This window comes from Oncorhynchus masou, chromosome 19, assembly GCF_036934945.1.
Source record: "Oncorhynchus masou masou isolate Uvic2021 chromosome 19, UVic_Omas_1.1, whole genome shotgun sequence".
In the NCBI taxonomy this organism is placed as follows: domain Eukaryota; kingdom Metazoa; phylum Chordata; class Actinopteri; order Salmoniformes; family Salmonidae; genus Oncorhynchus; species Oncorhynchus masou.
This window is the reverse complement of record NC_088230.1, coordinates 3,973,044-3,996,511: the sequence shown is the minus strand read 5'-3', so window position 1 is coordinate 3,996,511 and position 23,468 is coordinate 3,973,044. Positions and strand designations below refer to the sequence as shown.

At 41.3% G+C, this 23,468-nt stretch overlaps 1 protein-coding gene across 1 annotated transcript in view; it reads right to left on the bottom strand.

Annotated features, from left to right (window-relative positions):
- The window catches only part of LOC135505724 (kelch-like protein 29), a 535,325-nt gene that overhangs the window by 87,535 nt on the left and 424,322 nt on the right, over positions 1-23,468 (bottom strand). Inside the window, exons 6-7 of the mRNA XM_064924798.1 lie at positions 11,312-11,450; positions 3,043-3,239 (exon numbers count right to left, since the gene is read on the bottom strand). Of these exons, the coding sequence (XP_064780870.1) occupies positions 3,043-3,239; positions 11,312-11,450 (336 nt within the window). The remainder of the gene's footprint in view (positions 1-3,042; positions 3,240-11,311; positions 11,451-23,468) is intronic.

The window sequence follows — 23,468 nt, the reverse complement described above, 5'->3', positions numbered from 1 at the left end:
AAAGTTCTACAGCTGCACCATCGAGAGCATCCTGACCAGTTTCATCTCTGCCTGGTATGGCAACTGCTCGGCATCTGACCGTAAGGTGCTACAGAGGGTAGTGCGTATGGCCCACTACATCACTCTGGGGCCAAGCTTCCTGACATCCAGGACTTACATATAGGCGGTGTCAGAGGAAGGCCCAAAAAATTGTCAAAGACTCCAGTCACCCAAGTCATAGACTGTTCTCTCTGCTACCGCCTGGCAAGATTTTTTTACTTTAGTATATTTAGTAAATCTTTTTTTAAACTATTTCTTGAACTGCATTGTTGGTTAAGGGCTTGTAAGTAAGCATTTCTGTTGTATTCGGCGCATTTGACAAAAATATATATTTTAAGAGAGTCTGTGCAGTATCAATCTGTTATTACATGGCATGTGTGTGTGCGTGTTACATGGTGTGCAATATCTCAAACTCAGTGCAGCAGATTGCAGACATAGTGAATGAAGGAGTTTTATTCCAGGCTCTGGAAGGTTCCATAGCCGCCGGTTGTAAATCCTCCCACGTTTTAATTATTGTGACTTGAAGTTGTTCTAACATGATGGACAACATAACATGTTAAATAAGTTGGTGTTGAGGTGTGTTTTTGTCACACTAAAAATATCTGATGAACTCAATGCACCATGGCCAAAGTTAATTTAATCCGCATCTCTTTAGTACATTTGTTGTGAACTTCAATATCCCTGACATGATATCAATGTCTTCGTTCCAAGGTTATACACTGTACCAGTATTATGTCTCTATTCTAATATGCTCAAATGTCATGAATCATGTTCAGGCTGAAGTCTCTGACTACATTACAAATGGTTTCCATGTTTTTCACAAGTCCACATCGTCGGACGAAACGTGAAAAACAAATCAATATTTTTTTTCACTGTCTTCCCCCTCCCTTTTACTACTCTGACCTTTTTCATCCCATTGCCAGACATCCTATCCTTGTCTTAGAGCTCTCTCCACATCTACCCAACCTTCTCTATTAAATGGTAGGTATAAGACATTTACCGTCTCCGAGTTCCTTGACCTCCTAAACCCATGAGTACGCATTTGCTCCTCGGTTGACCCCTGGGCTTTCCCCGCCATCCATCCAAACACAGATCCCCCAACCTCCTTTTCCAAGACCCATACGACCCCCCCCCCCGTGTGTAGGTATCGATCGGTCTGAGTATCTGTGCGTTCTATCATAGCTTATGCTGGAGGATTTAACATATAACTGACAATTGTTCCCTGACCTTTTGTCCTGGCGCCTCCCAACTCCTCAGGGACGAGAGGAGAGAAAGAGCGACAGACCTAGAGACAGACTGAGAGACAAACCGAGATAAGGAGCAAAATGATGTCTCTCTCTTTTACTTCGGGGGGGAACTTACGCTAAATTTGGACACCTGTCAGAAAGGGTGCGAGGGACTATGTGCCAAAGACAGAAACTTAGTGTGAAGAGACACCTATTTACCCACATCCCCCCACACTCCACACCCTACAGTTGAAGTCAGAAGTTTACATACACTAAGGATAGAGGCATTAAAACTTGTTTTTCAACCACTCCACAAAGTCGGTTACTTGGCAAGTCGGTTACTTGGCAAGTTGGTTAGGACATCTACTTTGTGCGTGACAAGTCATTTTTCCAACAATTGTTTACAGACAGATTATTTCACTTATAATTCACCGTATCACAATTCCAGTGGGTCAGAAGTGTACATACACTAAGTTGACTGTGCCTTTAAACAGCTTGGAAAATATCAGAAAATGATGTCATGGCTTTAGAAGCTACTGATAGGCTAATTGACATAATTTGAGTCAATTGGAGGTGTACCTGTGGATGTATTTCTTGGCCTACCTTTAAACTCAGTGCCTCTTTGCTTGACACCATGGGAAAATCAAAAGAAATTAGCCAAGACCTTTTTTTAGACCTCCACAAGTCTGGTTCATCCTTGGGAACAATGTTCTAACGGCTGAAGGTACCATGTTCATCTGTACAAACAATAGTACACAAGTATAAACACCATGGGACCACGCAGCCATCATACCGCTCAGGAAGGAGACACGTTCTGTCTCCAAGAGATGAATGCACTTATGTGCGAAAAGTGTAAATCAATCCCTATATATCGACATAACCTGAAATCCCGAGTCCTATATCGACATAACCTGAAAGGGCGCTAAGCAAGGAAGAAGCCACTGCTCCAAAACCGCCATAATAAAGCCAGACTGCAGTTTGCAACTGCACATGGGACAAAGATCGTACTTTTTGGAGAAATGTCCTCTGGTCTGATGAAACAAAAATAGAACTGTTTGGCCATAATGACCATCGTTATGTTTGGAGGAAAGGGGGAGGATTGCAAGCCGAAGAACACCATCCCAACCGTGAAGCACGGGGGTGGCACCATCATGTTGTGGGGGTGCTTTGTTGGAGGAGGAACTGGTGCACTTCACAAAATAGATGGCATCATGAGGATGGAACATTATGTGGATATATTGAAGCAACATCTCAAGACATCAGTCAGGAAGTTAAAGCTTAGTCACAAATGGGTCTTCCAAATGGACAATAACCCCAAGCATACTTCCAAAGTTGTGGCAAAATAAGGACAACAAAGTCAAAGTATTAGTGGCCATCACAAAGCCCTGACCTCAATCCCATAGAAAATTTGTGGGCAGAACTGAAAAAGTGTGTGCGAGCAAGGAGGCCTTCAAACCTGACTCAGTTACACCAACTCTGTCAGGAGGAATAGGCCAAAATTCTTATTGTGGGAAGCTTGTGGAAGGCTACCCGAAACGTTTGACTCAAGTTAAACAATCTAAAGGCAATGCTACCAAATACTAATTGAGTGTATGTAAACTTCTGACATAAATAAAAGCTGAAATAAATCATTCTCTCTACTATTTTTCAGACATTTCACTTTCTTAAAATCAAGAGGATTAAATGTCAGGAATTGTGAAAAACTGAGTTTAAATGTATTTGGCTAAGGTAAACTTAGGTAAACTTCCAACTTCAACTGTATGTCATAGGTACATACCTAGGAAGGACACACCGACTTTGCAGAAGGTGTTGAATTGGAACTTGTTGGCGGCCTCTAGCAGTGTCTTGGCGTTAGCTGAGTCGATGACCAGAGAGCCCGTGTAGACAAACTCCAGCAGCAGCTCCAACACGTCAGCTCCAATGTTGCTCATCTGCAGCTCTAGCTTCTCCCCGCTCCTCGTCTCTCCTGACGACCTGACCAACCAACCACGGTAGACGGGAGTTAGACACCGAAGAGATGCACACACACATACACACAACTAGGACAAGAGCTACACACAGATACACACACTCACATACACTCGCACACACACAACCTGGGTCTTTACAAAACAAGGGAAAAATAGCAGAATCAATACAATCGAATACAAAAGAAAAAGAAAGGTAGAGAATTTTATTTTTGGAGTCTATTGTTTTTAAGGTAAGTGACTAAGGTTTGTAACAGCACACAGTTATGGTAGTTTGTGCTCCATCTGAAACAAAACAGTTCTCTTAAAACAAGGATTAGGAAAGCACAAGTAATGTGTTTGTCTTCATCATGGCAAATTAATATCCAAAAAGGCATGCTTCGACATGTGTTGTCATGTATGCATAGATATCCAAGAAGATGCATACATGCTAATGGCAGACAGATGAGAGAGGGATGGGAGGGGGTGATAAAACCACACATGCACTGACAGATTGGAAAACCACTAGGTATGTTACTGTAGCTGTCTGATGTTTCAATGTTATTGTAATGGAAGACCTTAAGCTATGTTAGCTGTGCTATGTCTGAATGCTTGCATCCTGATGCTCCCAATACTACAATCTTGAAGCCAGTCTCCCAAGAATCTGGCAGATCATTTGATTTGTTTTTGTGCTTTTGTGTTTTTTTATAATATAACTTTGAGCTTCTGTTTTGTCATGAAAAGCGCTACATAAAATACATATATTATTTTATTATTATTACAATACTGTATGACTATCCTGTGTGCTGTATATCAATGCTACAAATCAGATTCATATAGCCATATACTGTGGTGCTGGGTTGGCCATCTCGAGCTAATGTATTCCTCCCGGGCCTCATGGCGAGTGGTTGCGTTAGAGTCCGGCCTGCATTGTGACATCATCAGGATCAGTAATTAGTTGATGTGTTCTAACTCTATGCCTTAATGTCCCATGTGACACAACATAATCTAGTCAAGGGCAAAATAAACAGAATCAATGCCCCAGAATGCAGTGTGAGATACTGTGTCCTTCCCCCGAGGGCTGTGGACATAAACAATATGAAAACTACCAACGATTGAGATGGATGGGGTGTATTCTTCTTCTGTTGCTCATATCGACTGGCTACACTGCATAATGCTCAGTGTCTGTCTGTTTCAAGTGGTAATGTCTCTTACTGGGTTGGTGTGAGAGTCGATAAAATAGCTTTATCACAGCATACAGTCAGACACAGTTTTGATGGAGGATGCAGACAGACGGACACAGACATATGGACAGGATGGTTAGAGTGAAGAGGAAGGAGTGGGAGAGAGAGTGAGAGAAAGGGGAGGGGTGAGAGGAAGAGGTTTGGTTCATCCACAGGGACCAGCAGCCATCCTTCAGAGGGTGGGGGGGTTGGGAGGGATTAGGTGGGGTTGGGGGTGGGGTCCATGACTGTTCCTGGGTCTTTTAAATAAGAGATCCCCCCTGCACACCTAAACCCAAAGCCCAAAGCCTCTGCCCCCAGCTCGCTGCCACATTCACCAGTAGCCTGTATGCCTGTATATGAACGTAGTTGACATTAGTAGTCATTGAGCCATCTTAGGGAGGTGAGAGAAGGGGAGGAGAAGGACAGCGCAAAAATAAATAAGACAATGGGGATCTGTCTCTGCATAGATGGACATGGGAGGCTGGAAAGACCAAGACAGTTATTATTTTCCTCCTGCAAAAGCAAAAAGCCATAGTGTTGTTATGTTATTGCCTTCCCGCCCTATGTTGTGGCGGTACTAAAGCTAGATAAAAGGGGGAGGAGGGGGAGGTTGGGGGTGTAGTCCAGGGTTAAGCGATGGTGGGGAAGGGAGGAAGAAGAAGAAAAAGGAAAAAAAGATATATATATATATATAAAACAAGAGCATGCTCATCAACCAGGTCAATTAGTGCAATGGGAATCGGCTCGAGTGGCAATTTGTTTTGCCTGAGTGTTTTTGTTATGTAAATGGTCTTTCCGCCTCTTCTCACAGAGGTGGCTGTTTATACTGCTGCATCTGATTGCAGACTTGTTTTTTTATGTAAAAGAGGGATAGAAAGGGAGAGAGCAAGGGAGAGTAAAACAAGAGGGAGAAATTGAGAGAGGAATCTGTTTATGAAAAACGCACCACTCTTTTCCGAAGAAAGAGTGTTTCATTCAGCGTAGACTGTCAGAAAGGGGAGCAGAAAGAGAGGGGATGTGTCATATATGGGTCTCTAATGTGTCCTTGTGTAAAATGACTATCTTATAGGGACCACATTCACCATGTTCTCTCAAATTTCAGCTGGGGAAATGCCCTGATTCCCGCAGACATTTTACTCTGTGTGCTCAAAGGAATCCAAGCTCATCCAAAATATACACTTTTGTGGGAGAAAACTAAATGTTACTTGTTTTATTATTCTGTCACCAGCAAAAATGAATCAAACATGGATTTAACATAGCGTGCCTGCCCGTTTGACGAGGTAATTAGAGTTTAGTTTGTGTTTGTTTGTTTGTTTGTTTGTTTGTATTGGAGGCTTTTTGACAATGGGTGAGGTGGGTTAGCTATTGTGTCTCTCTATTGAGGCACGTCCAGGTGTGCAGAGTGACAGTAATGGGTCCATGGCTGTATCTCAATAGTCATAAAGTGGCTTCCTCTCCAAGCAAATACCTGGGCATCCACTACATTGCTTTCCCCTGTCCAACAATGTGTTTTCAGATGATTGCAGATGAAGGAAATGAGATGAGAAGAGGAGGCCACTTCAGACACCCCTCCTGAAGTTTAACAAGTACAGTAACAACCCTGAGCCACACGAGGCCCAACACGTTCACTTGTATCATGAGCGTGTTTTGAGCAGCCGCAGAGTGGCACAGCTAATAGTTAGGTTAATTAACCCATGACATTGTGGGCAGAATCATATCCTGAGCTGGACAGGTTACTCTAAATGTAATCCATTACAGTTACTAATTACCTGTCCAAAATTGTAATCAGTAACGTAACTTTAAGATTACCCAAACTCAGTAACATAATCAGATTACTTTCTTACTTTTGGATTACTTTCCCCTTAATTAAGAGGCATTAGAAGAAGACAAAAAGGACCCATCTCCACAGTGGTCTCTGACTTGTGGTCAGTCTCGCTCAGGTGGAACAAACTCACACTTGCACCTTTTTTAATGCTGGACTTAAATGTCATTGAGAAAACAGAAAGGTGTCAATGTATTTGTTTTGCCAATATCCTTTATGAATTGAAATGTAATCCAAGAAGTAATCATCTAGATTGCTATAGAAGAGAATAAAATTGGACAAAAGGATTTTGGACTATTATTATTATGGCCAGGGCTTCCAGTAGAGACAGAGGAGGAGGAGGACAGAAGTCTTGTTCAGACTTGTCGACACTCAGAGGATCTTTCAGAGCAGAGTCTAGGTTTGTTTATGCTATCCACTGCTGTGACCATATATATGGCTTACAGTACAGTTGGTTGAAATGACGTCATTCGGCTTGTAAGGATGTTATTTGAATGTGTTTTAGTTTTGCCTGATGGGTAGACGGTAATGCATACTGTCTCACTGACAGGACAGCAGTAGGGGAATTGTACGCGCTTGCTGGAATCTCAGCTGGAGGATTCTACCACCCAGAGAGCACATGTTAACAAGGAAGACTAAAAGCTTTAGTCTCACTTTCTCCTCTCCGACTCATAACAGACTCTGCCCGGGCTCAGACAGAATTAGGGCTGTGACGATACGAGTATTGTGATACCTCTTTAAAGAAAACAACTCTAATGTTGGAGTCACATTTACGTTGAACCAAAACATAAATGCCTACGTGTAAATTGTTGGTCCTATGGTTTAATGAGCTGAAATAAAAGATCCCAGAAATGTTCCATTCGCACAAAAAAAGCTTCTTTCTCTCAAATGTTGTGCACAAATTTCTTTACATCCCTGTTGGTAAGCATTTTAGCCTTTGTCAAGATGATCCGTCCACCTGACAGGTGTGGCATATCAAGAAGCTGATTAAACAGTATGATCATTACACAGGTGCACCTTGTGCTGGGGAGAATAAAAGGTCACTCTAAAATGTGCAGTTTTGTCACACAACACAATGCCACAGAGGTCTCAAGTTTTGAGGGAGCATACAATTGTCATAATGACTGCAGGAATGTCCACCAGAGCTGTTGCCAGAGAATCCGATGTTTATTTCTCTACCATAAGCCACCTCCAATGTCATTTTAGAGAATTTGGTAGTATCTCCAACCAGCCTCAAAACCACAGACAATGTGTAACCACAGCAGCCCAGGACCTCCACATCCAGCTTCTTCACCTGATGGATTGTCTGAGGGGACAGGGGGCAGGGTTCTGAGGAGTATTTATGTCTTTTGTGGTAAAAAAAAAAAACTACAACATTCTGATTGGTTGGGCCTGGCTCCCAAGTGGGTGGGCCTATTGTTCAGTATATTTATTTTACATACAGAAGGTTTTTATGGGACCAAAGAGTCAGGTCTGCCTCGGTTATCTTTTTCGGCATGGAAAAAATATTGCGATACTGGTATTATCACAGCCCTAGACAGAATCATATGAAAACAGAAAGAGAGACTGCTCAGACAGCGTGTGCCTTTACACTAGGCCCTGCCGCTGAGCTGCACCAGATGCACTGTGCCCATAAATTAAGGGGGTGCAGAGCATACTTATTGAAACTCCAGATGGGGAAAATGGAATTACTGGGGGTGATCGTTGGTCTGTGGTCTTTCTGGGCTGAGCAGCAGCAGCCTCTAAAGGGGAGGTAATAGGTTTTTGGTGGGTGAGTGCCGGGCTTGTTACATCATTCAAGTAGCAGGTTCGGGACGACTGGCAATTTCTGACAAGTTTAATGCGAAAGAGGAGGGAGATACATCAACGCTGAAGGACAGACAGACAGACAGACACACAGACAGACACACAGACAGACAGAGTCCCTTTAAGATTTTATCGAAATACAATACTATTGTCTACAAGGGTGGGAAATTTAACAAAGTCTGATTTTTTTATGATTTACATAAAATTGATGAGATTAAAGTTATATATCATCAGTTCAACTGTATGGACATTGTTAACATCTGTCATGGTTTAATCTTTAGTGATCATTTTGCTACTCATCTATCATAATCTAATTGTACTGATCCTTTCACCAAACTGACTATAAATTAGTGTTTTATAAAGTACATTAAATATCGACACCATTTTTTTAAATATTATGAATGTTTAAAAAATGCTGCCAACAGGAAATAGCTAGGACTACATCCTGGGTATGATACAGAAAACGGTCATAATGTATTTGGATCGTCCGGATTTTCCATCTGTAGATGGAACAAACTATCTGTCGATAACCAACTGCTTGCTAAGGTTAAGGTTAGGTTTAAAATAAAGGTTAGTGCAAGGGTTAGGGTTCAAGCCTGGGTTAGTGGATAGTTGAAATGTTACTGATAGTCTGGAGAGCATCTCTCCAAATAAAGTGTCACCCAGAAACCTCAACTCACCCAAACTCACATACTGTAGCTTTAATGATTAACATATAATCATATAAAAAATTATTAAACAATTTTCTAAATTGCTCTGCAATTTACTTAACTAAAAAAGTAAACACCATAACCTACTAAATGAAAACGACTTTCCTGAATGTAAACAAGAATTTCATCATTACTTAGCCATTTCACAAAGTGCCAGCTGGGCATATGTTCCAATTTAGACTCACATTTCTTGTGTGTGTGTATATGTGTATATGGAAGAGGTGCTCAACCTCTGATATTACATCTCTACTCTCTCTCTCTCTCTGAGTGAAGGCTGGCTGTCTGGATAACACAGGAGTTATACAGGCCTGCACCTGCCCACGCAGGCAAAAGCACGTGCATATGCACACACACACACGCTGTGGTAGTTTATGAGGCGCTGATAGGGAGTCCCGATAGCAGTGAGTATCTCGAAAGCGGGAGGTAGTGGGCAGCACAGGTAGAGCGTGAAAAGGGCGTTTCTCTCTTTCATTCGACCTCATAAAGATCTGGACACGGTGTGGGGCATGTGTGGCATCAGCATAATTCCACAGGAGCTGGAAAGTGACCTGAATGGCACAGAGACGCTGTAACTCAATGACAGGACCCTTGGCAGGGACCTTCTCTTCTCTCTCTCCCTCTGGTTTCTCTCTCGCTCTCTGTCGCTCTCTTTAACCAACTCAGTGACAACCTACCACACTGAGCAACACCTCAGAGAGCCAGAGCTAAAATGGCACCGCTTTTTCTCTGTCTCTCTCCCGCTCGCCCTCCCTCTCTCTGTGTTGTGTTTGGCAGTAAACACGCCAATAAAACCGAGGTGCCACATGCACAAGTCAAGAGCATCGTTCTATTTGAACTGTACTGTACATGCCGTGATGAATTCCAACAATGTCATAACTTGAACTTAGGATTCATAATTATACCACTATAAAAGTTATACAATTATTGATTAGTATAACATACATATTCATGGAATATACAACTAACTGCATGGTTAAATGGGAAATTCTATTGTTGATTTAATCTAGATGAGAAAGGCCCACGTTAGGATGACAAATGAATGTTGTTTTACAATAAATTATACATTTAATGAGCATTATCTCTATCAAGCAGCCAAATTAAGCAAAGTACAATATAAGAATGTATGCAGGCAGGCAGGCAGGCAGATGAACCTAACCTGATACAAATTATTTCCATTCCTATGGGGACTTTGTGACTTTCTGGGGACCTTTTCTCTATGCACAACCTAACTTTGGCTCAGATAACGGAGAGAAACAGGGGAATCCTATCGACAGCTCCACCAACACAAGTCTGTCTGTAGCAAACTGAAGGTTGTGGGTTGTGTGCCGTGTGGATGTGCACTGTATGTGTGAATATGAGTAGGGTGTGGTGGAGAGAGGGCTGGTGCTCGCTATTCTCTCAGTGCCCGTCCCCATTCAGCAAGAACAACTGTTTGTGAGTGTGTGTGTGTGTGTGTGAGAGAGTGTGGTTTTCTGGCCTGTGTGTTGTGCATGCTGATGTGAGTGACACACACAAAGCATCTCCTGGCTGGCTCGCCTCCATGTCTGATAAGCAGCGTGGCGCCCTCTGATGAACTCACAATAGAGCCAGCTTGGCTGCAGGGCAACTAGCAGGCAGCCTCCCTCAGATTTTAGACTGGCGCTTCCTATTGTAATGTACAGTGTCTCTCTCTAGTCTTTGTCTGTCTGTCTGCGCGCGGTGCACAGGAGAACAAACACACATGTCAAGGAGACGAGGGAACACTGGTTGCGGGACACCTGCAAGAACCTGAAGTCAGGGTGAGGACGCTAGGAGATGGCTTTGGCTCAGCTTGAAGAAAATACCCCCCCCCCCCCCCACACACACACACACACACTTCGCAAACACAGGAACAACCAAGGAACACATCCGAGCACTGGCAGGTAAACCTCCAATCACATCAGCATACACACACTCACTTGCACAAACACACCCACCCACATAATATAGAACCAAAACAGCCCAGAGACATGTGAGGATAGACTCATGGGGAACTAGTCAGGTCCACTTCAAATGAAACATGGAGAATGGTGTTAACCTGTGAAAATAGTGATTGGCTAAAGAGTAGTGTGGTGGTGAGAGATGTGGCTCATGTTTGTTTTCTCCTCTGTTTGCAACTCGGAAGCGTCCCCATCTTTTTAATACACTAATGGTAACCTACAGTTTGTTCATTTGGTTGAAAGCCCCTACAGTTGTGAGTCTTGGAACCCCCCCCCCCCCCCAGTCATTAAACGTTTCCTCTGCTCATCAAAATGTAAATGCAGTTATTTGTCTCTATACGGTAAGGAAAAGGTAGACTCGGGTGACCTTTTCTGTCCCATGGTTTTAGAGGTACATTCACTTTGAGCGGGAGGAGGAGGAGGCTGCTGGCCCTGTGATAGGAACCAAAAGTCTTCACACACCTGCAAGAGAGAAAAGGGGGGGGAGGGAAGGAAAAACAAAAAGCCACACAAATGCACCCTATGAAAAGAACAGACTGGATCAAAAGCAGGTGAGGGAGGGGGAGGGGAAGGCAAACCTTTTCACCAGGTCCTTGAAATAAAGGCTGCAGGAAGCTAGAACATTTTGGTGGACTTCAAACTCTTTGCCTTCAACAATTATTTTCAGGTCTGTAAACTCTTTCGCTCTGCGCTGTTGGTTCAACTCCTTCAACATCTCTGTAGAACAAAGAAGAAACAAGACAAGGCCATATTCCGCTTTAGAATTAGAATTTGCTCTTTAAAAAATATATATATATATACACAAATATGATTATAGAAATATATCATGGTAATTAGAAGTAGAGGGGGAACAATAGAAAAGGCCAATTATGAAAACATTATTACCGGCCAGGCTTAATAGCTTCATTACATTGCAGAGAAGAGAAAATACATACAGTTTCATAAACATTTCAGTGTGACAGGCAGGGAACGTATGCATGTGTAATAACATAGGCAAGCTCAGGAGTTCTACAGTTCTGTACTGAGGAGTTAGTGGAGTGATTATCAGCAGAACCGTCTGGAAGGTATACGAGTATTCACACCGCACACAGCTGATCTCGGCGGTTGGGCTTAATATGAAAGACAAGACACTTTGTTTGAATACATTTGGCTTGTGTGCATTTGCATACCACTATGAATTCAACTAAAGGAGCCCGAATAAAATGTAGAAACGACTCAAATAAATGTGCGGCGAAAACGAGAGACATTATTCACCGTTAGTCATATTTCTTGGGCATTTTACCAGGAGCATCCTCCATCGTACCCTGGGCACGTTAACCCATTGAACCTCGCTGAATAACAACAACACTGTCCAAGCCAGAACAATGAAGGAAAAGAAAACAAACATCTACACACTTGTCATCCTCTCAAAAAAATGTCATCTCCTAAATATCGCTCAGTAATATGGAGAAGCAACCTAGTAAGTATGCGTCGAGCAAACCAGGCCTATTGTTGAGCTGAATGGGGAAGTCAGTGAGAGAGTTAGAGGAGAGGGTTTTTCTATTGTTTTAATGAGGCACCATGAGGCGACACGGAGTGTACGAGACAGCAGGGGACCAGCGTTTCATCTGTATATAAAGAGGGCAATCGATAATACTGTACCTTTAATACACTATAGAGTAGGAAACCATCGACAGCACTGCACCTTTAATACTGTACAGTAGGAAACCATCAACACTGTACCTTTAATACTGTACAGTAGGACACCATCAACAGCACTGTACCTTAAATACTGTACAGTAGGAAACCATCAACAACACTGTACCTTTAATACTGTACAGTAGGAAACCATCAACAACACTGTACCTTTAATACTGTACAGTAGGAAACCATCAACAACACTGTACCTTTAATACTGCACAGTAGGAAACCATCAACAACACTGTACCTTTAATACTGTACAGTAGGAAACCATCGACAGCACTGTACCTTTAATACTGTACAGTAGGAAACCATCAACAACACTGTACCTTTAATACTGTACAGTAGGAAACCATCAACAACACTGTACCTTTAATACTGTACAGTAGGAAACCATCGACAGCACTGTACCTTTAATACTGTACAGTAGGAAACCATCAACAACACTGTACCTTTAATACTGTACAGTAGGAAACCATCAACAACACTGTACCTTTAATACTGTACAGTAGGAAACCATCAACAACACTGTACCTTTAATACTGTACAGTAGGAAACCATCAACAACACTGTACCTTTAATACTGTACAGTAGGAAACCATCAACAACACTGTACCTTTAATACTGCACAGTAGGAAACCATCAACAACACTGTACCTTTAATACTGTACAGTAGGAAACCATCAACAGCACTGTACCTTTAATACTGTACAGTAGGAGACCATTGACAGCACTGTACCTTTAATACTGTACAGTAGGAAACCATCAACAACACTGTACCTTTAATACTGTACAGTAGGAAACCATCAACACTGTACCTTTAATACTGCACAGTAGTTGACAGCACTGCACCTTTAATACTGCACAGTAGGAAACCATCAACAGCACTGTACCTTTAATACTGCACAGTAGGAAACCATCAACAGCACTGTACCTTTAATACACTATAGAGTAGGAAACCATCGACAGCACTGCACCTTTAATACTGTACAGTAGGAAACCATCAACACTGTACCTTTAATACTGTACAGTAGGACACCATCAACAGCACTGTACCTTAAATACTGTACAGTAGGAAACCATCAACAACACTGTACCTTTAATACTGTACAGTAGGAAACCATCAACAACACTGTACCTTTAATACTGTACAGTAGGAAACCATCAACAACACTGTACCTTTAATACTGCACAGTAGGAAACCATCAACAACACTGTACCTTTAATACTGTACAGTAGGAAACCATCAACAGCACTGTACCTTTAATACTGTACAGTAGGAGACCATTGACAGCACTGTACCTTTAATACTGTACAGTAGGAAACCATCAACAACACTGTACCTTTAATACTGTACAGTAGGAAACCATCAACACTGTACCTTTAATACTGCACAGTAGGAAACCATTGACAGCACTGCACCTTTAATACTGCACAGTAGGAAACCATCAACAACACTGTACCTTTAATACTGCACAGTAGGAAACCATCAACAACACTGTACCTTTAATACTGTACAGTAGGAAACCATCAACAGCACTGTACCTTTAATACTGTACAGTAGGAAACCATCAACAGCACTGTACATTTAATACTGTACAGTAGGAAACCATCAACAGCACTGTACATTTAATACTGTACAGTAGGAAACCATCAACAACACTGTACCTTTAATACTGTACAGTAGGAAACCGTCAACAGCACTGTACCTTTAATACTGTACAGTAGGAAACTATCAACAGCACTGTACCTTTAATACTGTACCCATCAACAACACTGTACCTTTAATACTGTACAGTAGGAAACCATCAACAACACTGTACCTTTAATACTGTACAGTAGGAAACCATCAACAGCACTGTACCTTTAATACTGTACAGTAGGAAACCATCAACAACACTGTACATTTAATACTGTACAGTAGGAAACCATCAACACTGTACCTTTAATACTGTACAGTAGGAAACCATCAACAACATTGTACCTTTAATACTGTACAGTAGGAAACCATCAACAACACTGTACCTTTAATACTGTACAGTAGGACACCATCAACAGCACTGTACCTTTAATACTGTACAGTAGGACACCATCAACAGCACTGTACCTTTAATACTAAACAGTAGGAAACCATCAACAACACTGTACCTTTAATACTGTACAGTAGGAAACCATCAACAACACTGTACCTTTAATACTGCACAGTAGGAAACCATCAACAGCACTGTACCTTTAATACTGTACAGTAGGAAACCATCAACAGCACTGTACCTTTAATACTGTACAGTAGGAAACCATCGACAGCACTGCACCTTTAATACTGTACAGTAGGAAACCATCAACAACACTGTACCTTTAATACTGTACAGTAGGAAACCATCGACAGCACTGCACCTTTAATACTGTACAGTAGGAAACCATCAACAGCACTGTACATTTAATACTGCACAGTAGGAAACCATCAACAGCACTGTACCTTTAATACTGTACAGTAGGACACCATCAACAGCACTGCACCTTTAATACTGTACAGTAGGAAACCATCAACAACACTGTACCTTTAATACTATACAGTAGGAAACCATTGACAGCACTGTACCTTTAATACTGTACAGTAGGAGACCATTGACAGCACTGTACCTTTAATACTGTACAGTAGGAAACCATCAACAACACTGTACCTTTAATACTATACAGTAGGAAACCATTGACAGCACTGTACCTTTAATACTGTACAGTAGGAGACCATTGACAGCACTGTACCTTTAATACTGTACAGTAGGAAACCATCAACAACACTGTACCTTTAATACTATACAGTAGGACACAATCAACAGCACTGTACCTTTAATACTGTACAGTAGGAAACCATCAAGAACACTGTACCTTTAATACTGCACAGTAGGAAACCATCAACAACACTGTACCTTTAATACTGTACAGTAGGAAACCATCAACAGCACTGTACCTTTAATAATGTACAGTAGGAAACCATCAACAACACTGTACCTTTAATACTGCACAGTAGGAAACCATCAACAACACTGTACCTTTAATACTGTACAGTAGGAAACCATCAACAGCACTGTACCTTTAATACTGTACAGTAGGAAACCATCAACAACACTGTACCTTTAATACTGCACAGTAGGAAACCATCAACAACACTGTACCTTTAATACTGTACAGTAGGAAACCATCAACAACACTGTACCTTTAATACTGCACAGTAGGAAACCATCAACAACACTGTACCTTTAATACTGTACAGTAGGAAACCATCAACAGCACTGTACCTTTAATACTGTACAGTAGGAGACCATTGACAGCACTGTACCTTTAATACTGTACAGTAGGAAACCATCAACAACACTGTACCTTTAATACTGTACAGTAGGAAACCATCAACACTGTACCTTTAATACTGCACAGTAGGAAACCATTGACAGCACTGCACCTTTAATACTGCACAGTAGGAAACCATCAACAACACTGTTCCTTTAATACTGCACAGTAGGAAATCATCAACAACACTGTACCTTTAATACTGTACAGTAGGAAACCATCAACAGCACTGTACCTTTAATACTGTACAGTAGGAAACCATCAACAGCACTGTACATTTAATACTGTACAGTAGGAAACCATCAACAGCACTGTACATTTAATACTGTACTGGAAACCACCTTTTTAATACTGTACAGTAGGAAACCATCAACAGCACTGTACCTTTAATACTGTACAGTAGGAAACCATCAACAGCACTGTACCTTTAATACTGTACAGTAGGAAACCATCAACAACACTGTACCTTTAATACTGTACAGTAGGAAACCATCAACAACACTGTACCTTTAATACTGTACAGTAGGAAACCATCAACAGCACTGTACCTTTAATACTGTACAGTAGGAAACCATCAACAACACTGTACCTTTAATACTGTACAGTAGGAAACCATCAACACTGTACCTTTAATACTGTACAGTAGGAAACCATCAACAACATTGTACCTTTAATACTGTACAGTAGGAAACCATCAACAACACTGTACCTTTAATACTGTACAGTAGGACACCATCAACAGCACTGTACCTTTAATACTGTACAGTAGGACACCATCAACAGCACTGTACCTTTAATACTAAACAGTAGGAAACCATCAACAACACTGTACCTTTAATACTGTACAGTAGGAAACCATCAACAACACTGTACCTTTAATACTGTACAGTAGGAAACCATCAACAGCACTGTACCTTTAATACTGTACAGTAGGAAACCATCAACAGCACTGTACCTTTAATACTGTACAGTAGGAAACCATCTGCACCTTTAATACTGTACAGTAGGAAACCATCAACAACACTGTACCTTTAATACTTACAGTACCTTTAATACTGTACAGTAGGAAACCATCAACAGCACTGTACATTTAATACTGCACAGTAGGAAACCATCAACAGCACTGTACCTTTAATACTGTACAGTAGGACACCATCACAGCACTGCACCTTTAATACTGTACAGTAGGAAACCATCAACAACACTGTACCTTTAATACTATACAGTAGGAAACCATTGAATGTACCTTTAATACTGTACAGTAGGAGACCATTGACAGCACTGTACCTTTAATACTGTACAGTAGGAAACCATCAACAACACTGTACCTTTAATACTATACAGTACCATTGACAGCACTGAAATACTGTACATCCATTGACAGCACTGTACCTTTAATACTGTAATACCATCAACAACACTGTACCTTTAATACTATACAGTAGGAAACCATCAACAGCACTGTACCTTTAATACTGTACAGTAGGAAACCATCAAGAACACTGTACCTTTAATACTGTACAGTAGGAAACCATCAACAACACTGTACCTTTAATACTGTACAGTAGGAAACCATCAACAGCACTGTACCTTTAATAATGTACAGTAGGAAACCATCAACAACACTGTACCTTTAATACTGCACAGTAGGAAACCATCAACAACACTGTACCTTTAATACTGTACAGTAGGAAACCATCAACAGCACTGTACCTTTAATACTGTACAGTAGGAAACCATCAACAACACTGTACCTTTAATACTGTACAGTAGGAAACCATCAACAACACTGTACCTTTAATACTGTACAGTAGGAAACCATCAACAACACTGTACCTTTAATACTGCACAGTAGGAAACCATCAACAACACTGTACCTTTAATACTGTACAGTAGGAGACCATTGACAGCACTGTACCTTTAATACTGTACAGTAGGAAACCATCAACAACACTGTACCTTTAATACTATACAGTAGGAAACCATTGACAGCACTGTACCTTTAATACTGTACAGTAGGAGACCATTGACAGCACTGTACCTTTAATACTGTACAGTAGGAAACCATCAACAACACTGTACCTTTAATACTGTACAGTAGGAAACCATCGACAGCACTGTACCTTTAATACTGTACAGTAGGAAACCATCAACAACACTGTACCTTTAATACTACTGTACAACACTGTACCTTTAATACTGTACAGTAGGAAACCATCGACAGCACTGTACCTTTAATACTGTACAGTAGGAAACCATCAACAACACTGTACCTTTAATACTGTACAGTAGGAAACCATCAACAACACTGTACCTTTAATACTGTACAGTAGGAAACCATCAACAGCACTGTACCTTTAATACTGTACAGTAGGAAACCATCAACAACACTGTACCTTTAATACTGTACAGTAGGAAACCATCAACAACACTGTACCTTTAATACTGTACAGTAGGAAACCATCAACAACACTGTACCTTTAATACTGTACAGTAGGAAACCATCAACAGCACTGTACCTTTAATACTGTACAGTAGGAAACCATCAACAACACTGTACCTTTAATACTAAACAGTAGGAAACCATCAACAACACTGTACATTTAATACTGTACAGTAGGAAACCATCAACGGCACTGTACCTTTAATACTGTACAGTAGGAAACCATCAACAACACTGTACCTTTAATACTGTACAGTAGGAAACCATCAACAACACTGTACCTTTAATACTGTACAGTAGGACACCATCGACAGCACTGCACCTTTAATACTGTACAGTAGGAAACCATCTGTACACATCAACACACTGTACCTTTAATACTGTACAGTAGGAAACCATCAACACACTGTACCTTTAATACTGTACAGTAGGACACCATCGACAGCACTGCACCTTTAATACTGTACAGTAGGAAACCATCAACAACACTGTACCTTTAATACTGTACAGTAGGAAACCATCGACACTGTACCTTTAATACTGTACAGTAGGAAACCATCAACAGCACTGCACCTTTAATACTGTACAGTAGGAAACCATCAACAACACTGTACCTTAATAGTGTAAAAGCCAGACCCTGGTCGGTCCAATAGGGTCAGATATTTTTGTATTCTTGACTTTCCATGTACCCCTGTAAAAGATAAGACGTTCTTGTAAAAGTTATTAGCGGTTCGGGTAATCTGATCCTAGATATGTGGCTAAGGGCAATATCTACATAGAGCCACATCCTTCAGTTGACTGTACACAGCTTTTCTCCAACTCTCTGCAGAGCTCAGACAATGTCTCTTCATGCCACACTCCAATCCACAAAGTGGCATCTGCAAGGCTGCAAAACCCTCAGCTGTGGATGGCCGTAATGGACCATCGCAGACCTGCAGACATGTACTATGAACTAAACGGAACTCTGCCCTGACACACCCTGCTAACATCCAAATGATCCCAGCTTAGCCATGGACCAATGGGCTGCTACTGTACAATCCTAACTCGTTATTGGTCTCAAATGTGCTGTACAACAGAGGTGCGTGTGTGTGTGTGTGTGCAACCCCAATTGTAATAAAAACGTAAAGCAGTTTCGTTTGTGTAATAGTCATGAAACGCTCAGTCAGTTTACCTACCGTAAGCTCTGACTCAAACGCCCAGGATTCAATTAACCTGCTCTGACATTAGCCACACTGTTTGGCTGGAAATATTCCCTCATTTAGCTTCCACTTTTTCTTGACTGACACGAGCAGCTCCCTCGCAAATTAATTTAGCAAACTAAATTATACAGTATTAAGCCGCATGACAAATAAGAGCAATTCAAGACGGAGTCGTTCGGTGGCTGCATGTGGAAAACCCTCTCGAAGCAGAGCATCCTTGTCAGACATATCACATCGAGGAATTAACTGACTGAAAGTGGCCGTTTCTGACCATTCACCACACTGAATAAAATGCTGGAATGAATGTTTTTTAATTAATCAATAAATAGGCCTAATATTTGGCCAAAAAAACAGAGGGATATGAACTGCCTTGGCATCATTATGGTGACCTACAATATGAAATAACTCTATGAGTGGAGAGAGAGAGACTGAGACAGAGAGACAGAGAGAGACCGAGAGAGACCGAGAGAGACCGAGAGAGACCGAGAGAGACCAAGAGACAGAAAGAGACCGAGAGAGACCGAGAGACAGAGAGAGACCAAGAGACAGAGAGAGACCAAGAGACAGACAAGAGACAGACAAGGACAGACAGAGACCGACCGAGACAGAGAGACCAAGAGACAGACAAGGACAGACAGAGAGAGACCGAGAGAGACCGAGAGAGACCGAGAGAGACCGAGAGAGACCAAGAGACAGAGGGAGACCAAGAGACATTGAGACAGAGTGAGAGACAGAGATACATTGAGACAGAGCGAGAGACAGAGCGAGACAGAGAGACACCGAGAGACAGAGAGAGTGAGACAGAGAGAGACATTGAGACAGTGAGAGACAGAGAGACAGAGCGAGACACTCGGCTAAGGGATAAGAGCACAATCATGTAACGCACTGCAAACAGAGTCAAAGAGCCACTTCATTCCATCTCCTATCGTACATGCACAACACTCTCTACAGAAATGTAACATTAGCCTTGCCCTTCAACATTCTCTGCCACTCTCATGCACTAGTCTACACGGCGCTCCAGTGCTGCTTGGCCCTTGGCGGTTGGGCAGTTATCTGATTACTGTGCTGCCTGCGTGGCGTGCCGCGGCCACTGTGAATAGTGAATACATGGTAATTGGAGTTTGCATTGTGTGTCTCCAGCGACCGATATGGCTCTCACCTTCAATTTAGCACAGCGCACGGCACCCATTTACCCCAACACTCAGATTCTGGCAAAAGGAATGAGAATGAGAGCGAAAGAGAAATGAAACTATATTTTTCAGCAAACAATGCACCCCCCCCCCCCCCTTGAGTGCAGGACGGACACACCTGAATGGCTGATGGAAAAGGTACTAATGGTATCTTTGTGTGGGTCGACGGTCACGCCGCACTCCCCTAGAGCAACCCATCATGCCTGGGAGCGTGAAACGGCACGCAGCATCTCCTTTCTCCTCTCTGTCGACAGGGAGTGTGGAGGAGGAGAGTCGCACTCAATATGACCGCGGAGGTCTAGAAAGATAACCACATTGTTTCACTACACTAGTGGAGGACGGGACTGGCGATGATGCTGTTGGGTTACCCAAAGACCAAATCAGATGCACATCTAGCCGCTTTTCTACAGACACGTGCATACCGAAGACCATGTTGAAAAGGAAGGAGAGAGCCTGTGCACTATTACACCGATAACACATCATTATCCTATCAGGACACTGGTACTTCTGTTCAATTCCACTGAACAGTTTAAGGGAACAAAGAGATCTCACAAACCGATATTAGAGGGATAGTGCATTTAACAATACAACGTGAAAGGAAATAAGAGAACATCCACACACTCTGTACATCATTCCAGAGATTTCTGAAACATGTTTCATTAGAACTCTGGGAGCTATATGGGAACATGTAAACAGTGTGCCAATTCAGCTGCTCACCCGAGTAACCCTACACGACCATAACATTGCCCCAGGAACGTGCGGAATGTTCCTTCACAGTATCCAATTAGCGCACTCTGTGTATTGTGTACTGTAGACAGACGTAGACACAGGCATCCTTATGCATCGTTGTGTGATTGGCTACTGGGAAGAGACGGCAGAGCATGCCATTGGCTGACAAAATCCGGAGCCATTTCATGGCTGTATCTTTCGGTCGTAAGGGAAAGACAGCCATTTTATGTACTTTCTACATCTGAAGCAACAAAAAAAATAATGTATTTCACAGTTTGTAACGCACATATTAAACGTGATTCGTAATAACCGAACCATCGGAGAACCAAACCAAATAGGACGTTACATAGGGTCAATCTAATGTACAGTAGGGGTGACCGGACCACTGAAACTGTTACAGTTCGACTCAAGACGCACCCCAGCCAAAACCCATCAGGGTGAAGCACGGCAGCCATTTTGTACCAGACTTCTCACCACACATCGGCTAGAATAGCCATAGCCAAAGCCAAACCTTCCCGCAATATTGCTATTTCCTTTGGTTAACTGGCGCACAAATTAGTCATGCATTTAGAGAAAATAATCCTGAAAATGGTTTACTACATTGAACTTTGTGACAGTTCACACTTTCCTTTACGGTGGCCAGGCAGATACTGTAAGGTTTCAGTTAATTAGCTGAAATACTCGTTGACCTGCATCCCTGACTCCAATTCAAGTATCTATTCTAGACACTCCTCACATAACACATCAATTAACATTAATTGTGTTCTCAACATGAAAGACCAAATCAAAACTAAATCTCTGGCATTATATAAAAGGGGAAATGAAGGGGGAAAAACAATCATTTGGATCTAGCAAGTAATGATGTGACCAAAACAACAATGAAGTAGCCCATCCTGGAAAAAAAGAATAAATAAATACATCTAATGGATAGTCAGTTTCTGAATTGACCAGGCTTTAAAAGGCTTGATGCCCATGAGATGCATGAACATCTACAAATACTGCAACAAAGTACATCTAAAAAAGAAGATGTACGGTACAAATGAATACGGTACATTACCAGCATGTGGTTTTAAATAATACAAATGATGAAACTATTGAAAAATTGCATATCCCAAGCATATATTATAGATATATTTGACATCACATCTATTTTTCACCACGCTTTTTGTAATATAAATAAAGCATAGGCATTTCTGATCAACTTTAGAAAGTACTTCAAAAAATATATATTTCAGACTCTTTCCTCTTCTGTTGACTGCAGTTCAAAATTGGAGCAACGTGAGGATATTTCACATGAGTCAAGAAGTCTAATGCATGCAAGTCTTGCTAGTAGAATGGACGTGCAGTCTGACCCTTTGTTCACAGACTGTTTTCTTTCACACTATTTACAACCAATCCCTTTACCACTCCTTGGGTAATTAGCCTGAAATAACTATTTTAGCTAATCAATAACTCAATACGGACCCCGGTACTAGCCGTTTTTTTTAGCTACTATAATATATGCGCTTAATGCTGTTTAATCTGAAGAGACCCTGGCTCACTCGGTATCTCCTTCTTGTCTAAGGACTCCATTTAGTTGTAAAAACAACACAACAAAAAGGATTGGTTCTCTTTGAGATAGCATAGATTAACAAATGTTTGAAAAATTTGTTTAATTTAAAAATAGAAGTATTTAATTCCAAGAAAATGTGAAATTATATTAATTGGATCAAAATACTATGGGAATAAAATAAAGTTACTGCTAAATTAACTTAAGAGATGTTGTTTGTTTACCGTTAACGGGTCACTATGTTTGTTACATTCCATATTCAAAATGAGTCTAAACTGTATTTTCACCCCTAGAAAAAAATATTTTTTTTAAATCCAGAATTTACATGACTGATCAAATTAACTTAACTACTTTATATAGACTAAGGGAATAATGATGTCAAGGTCACGTCAGTGGCATTTTAAAGCTGAAATACACCACAAAGAAATATATTATATAACGGACAATCAATTAACACATTCTCTTTAAAATGGAAATGTTAATATATTTGTAACATAATCTTCTATTAACTTAAGTCACCAAAGGGCATAAAGGTGCTCCTTTATGAAAATATAGGCATTTGAAATGTATTTATCATGAGTATACTAAACTTAAATCTGT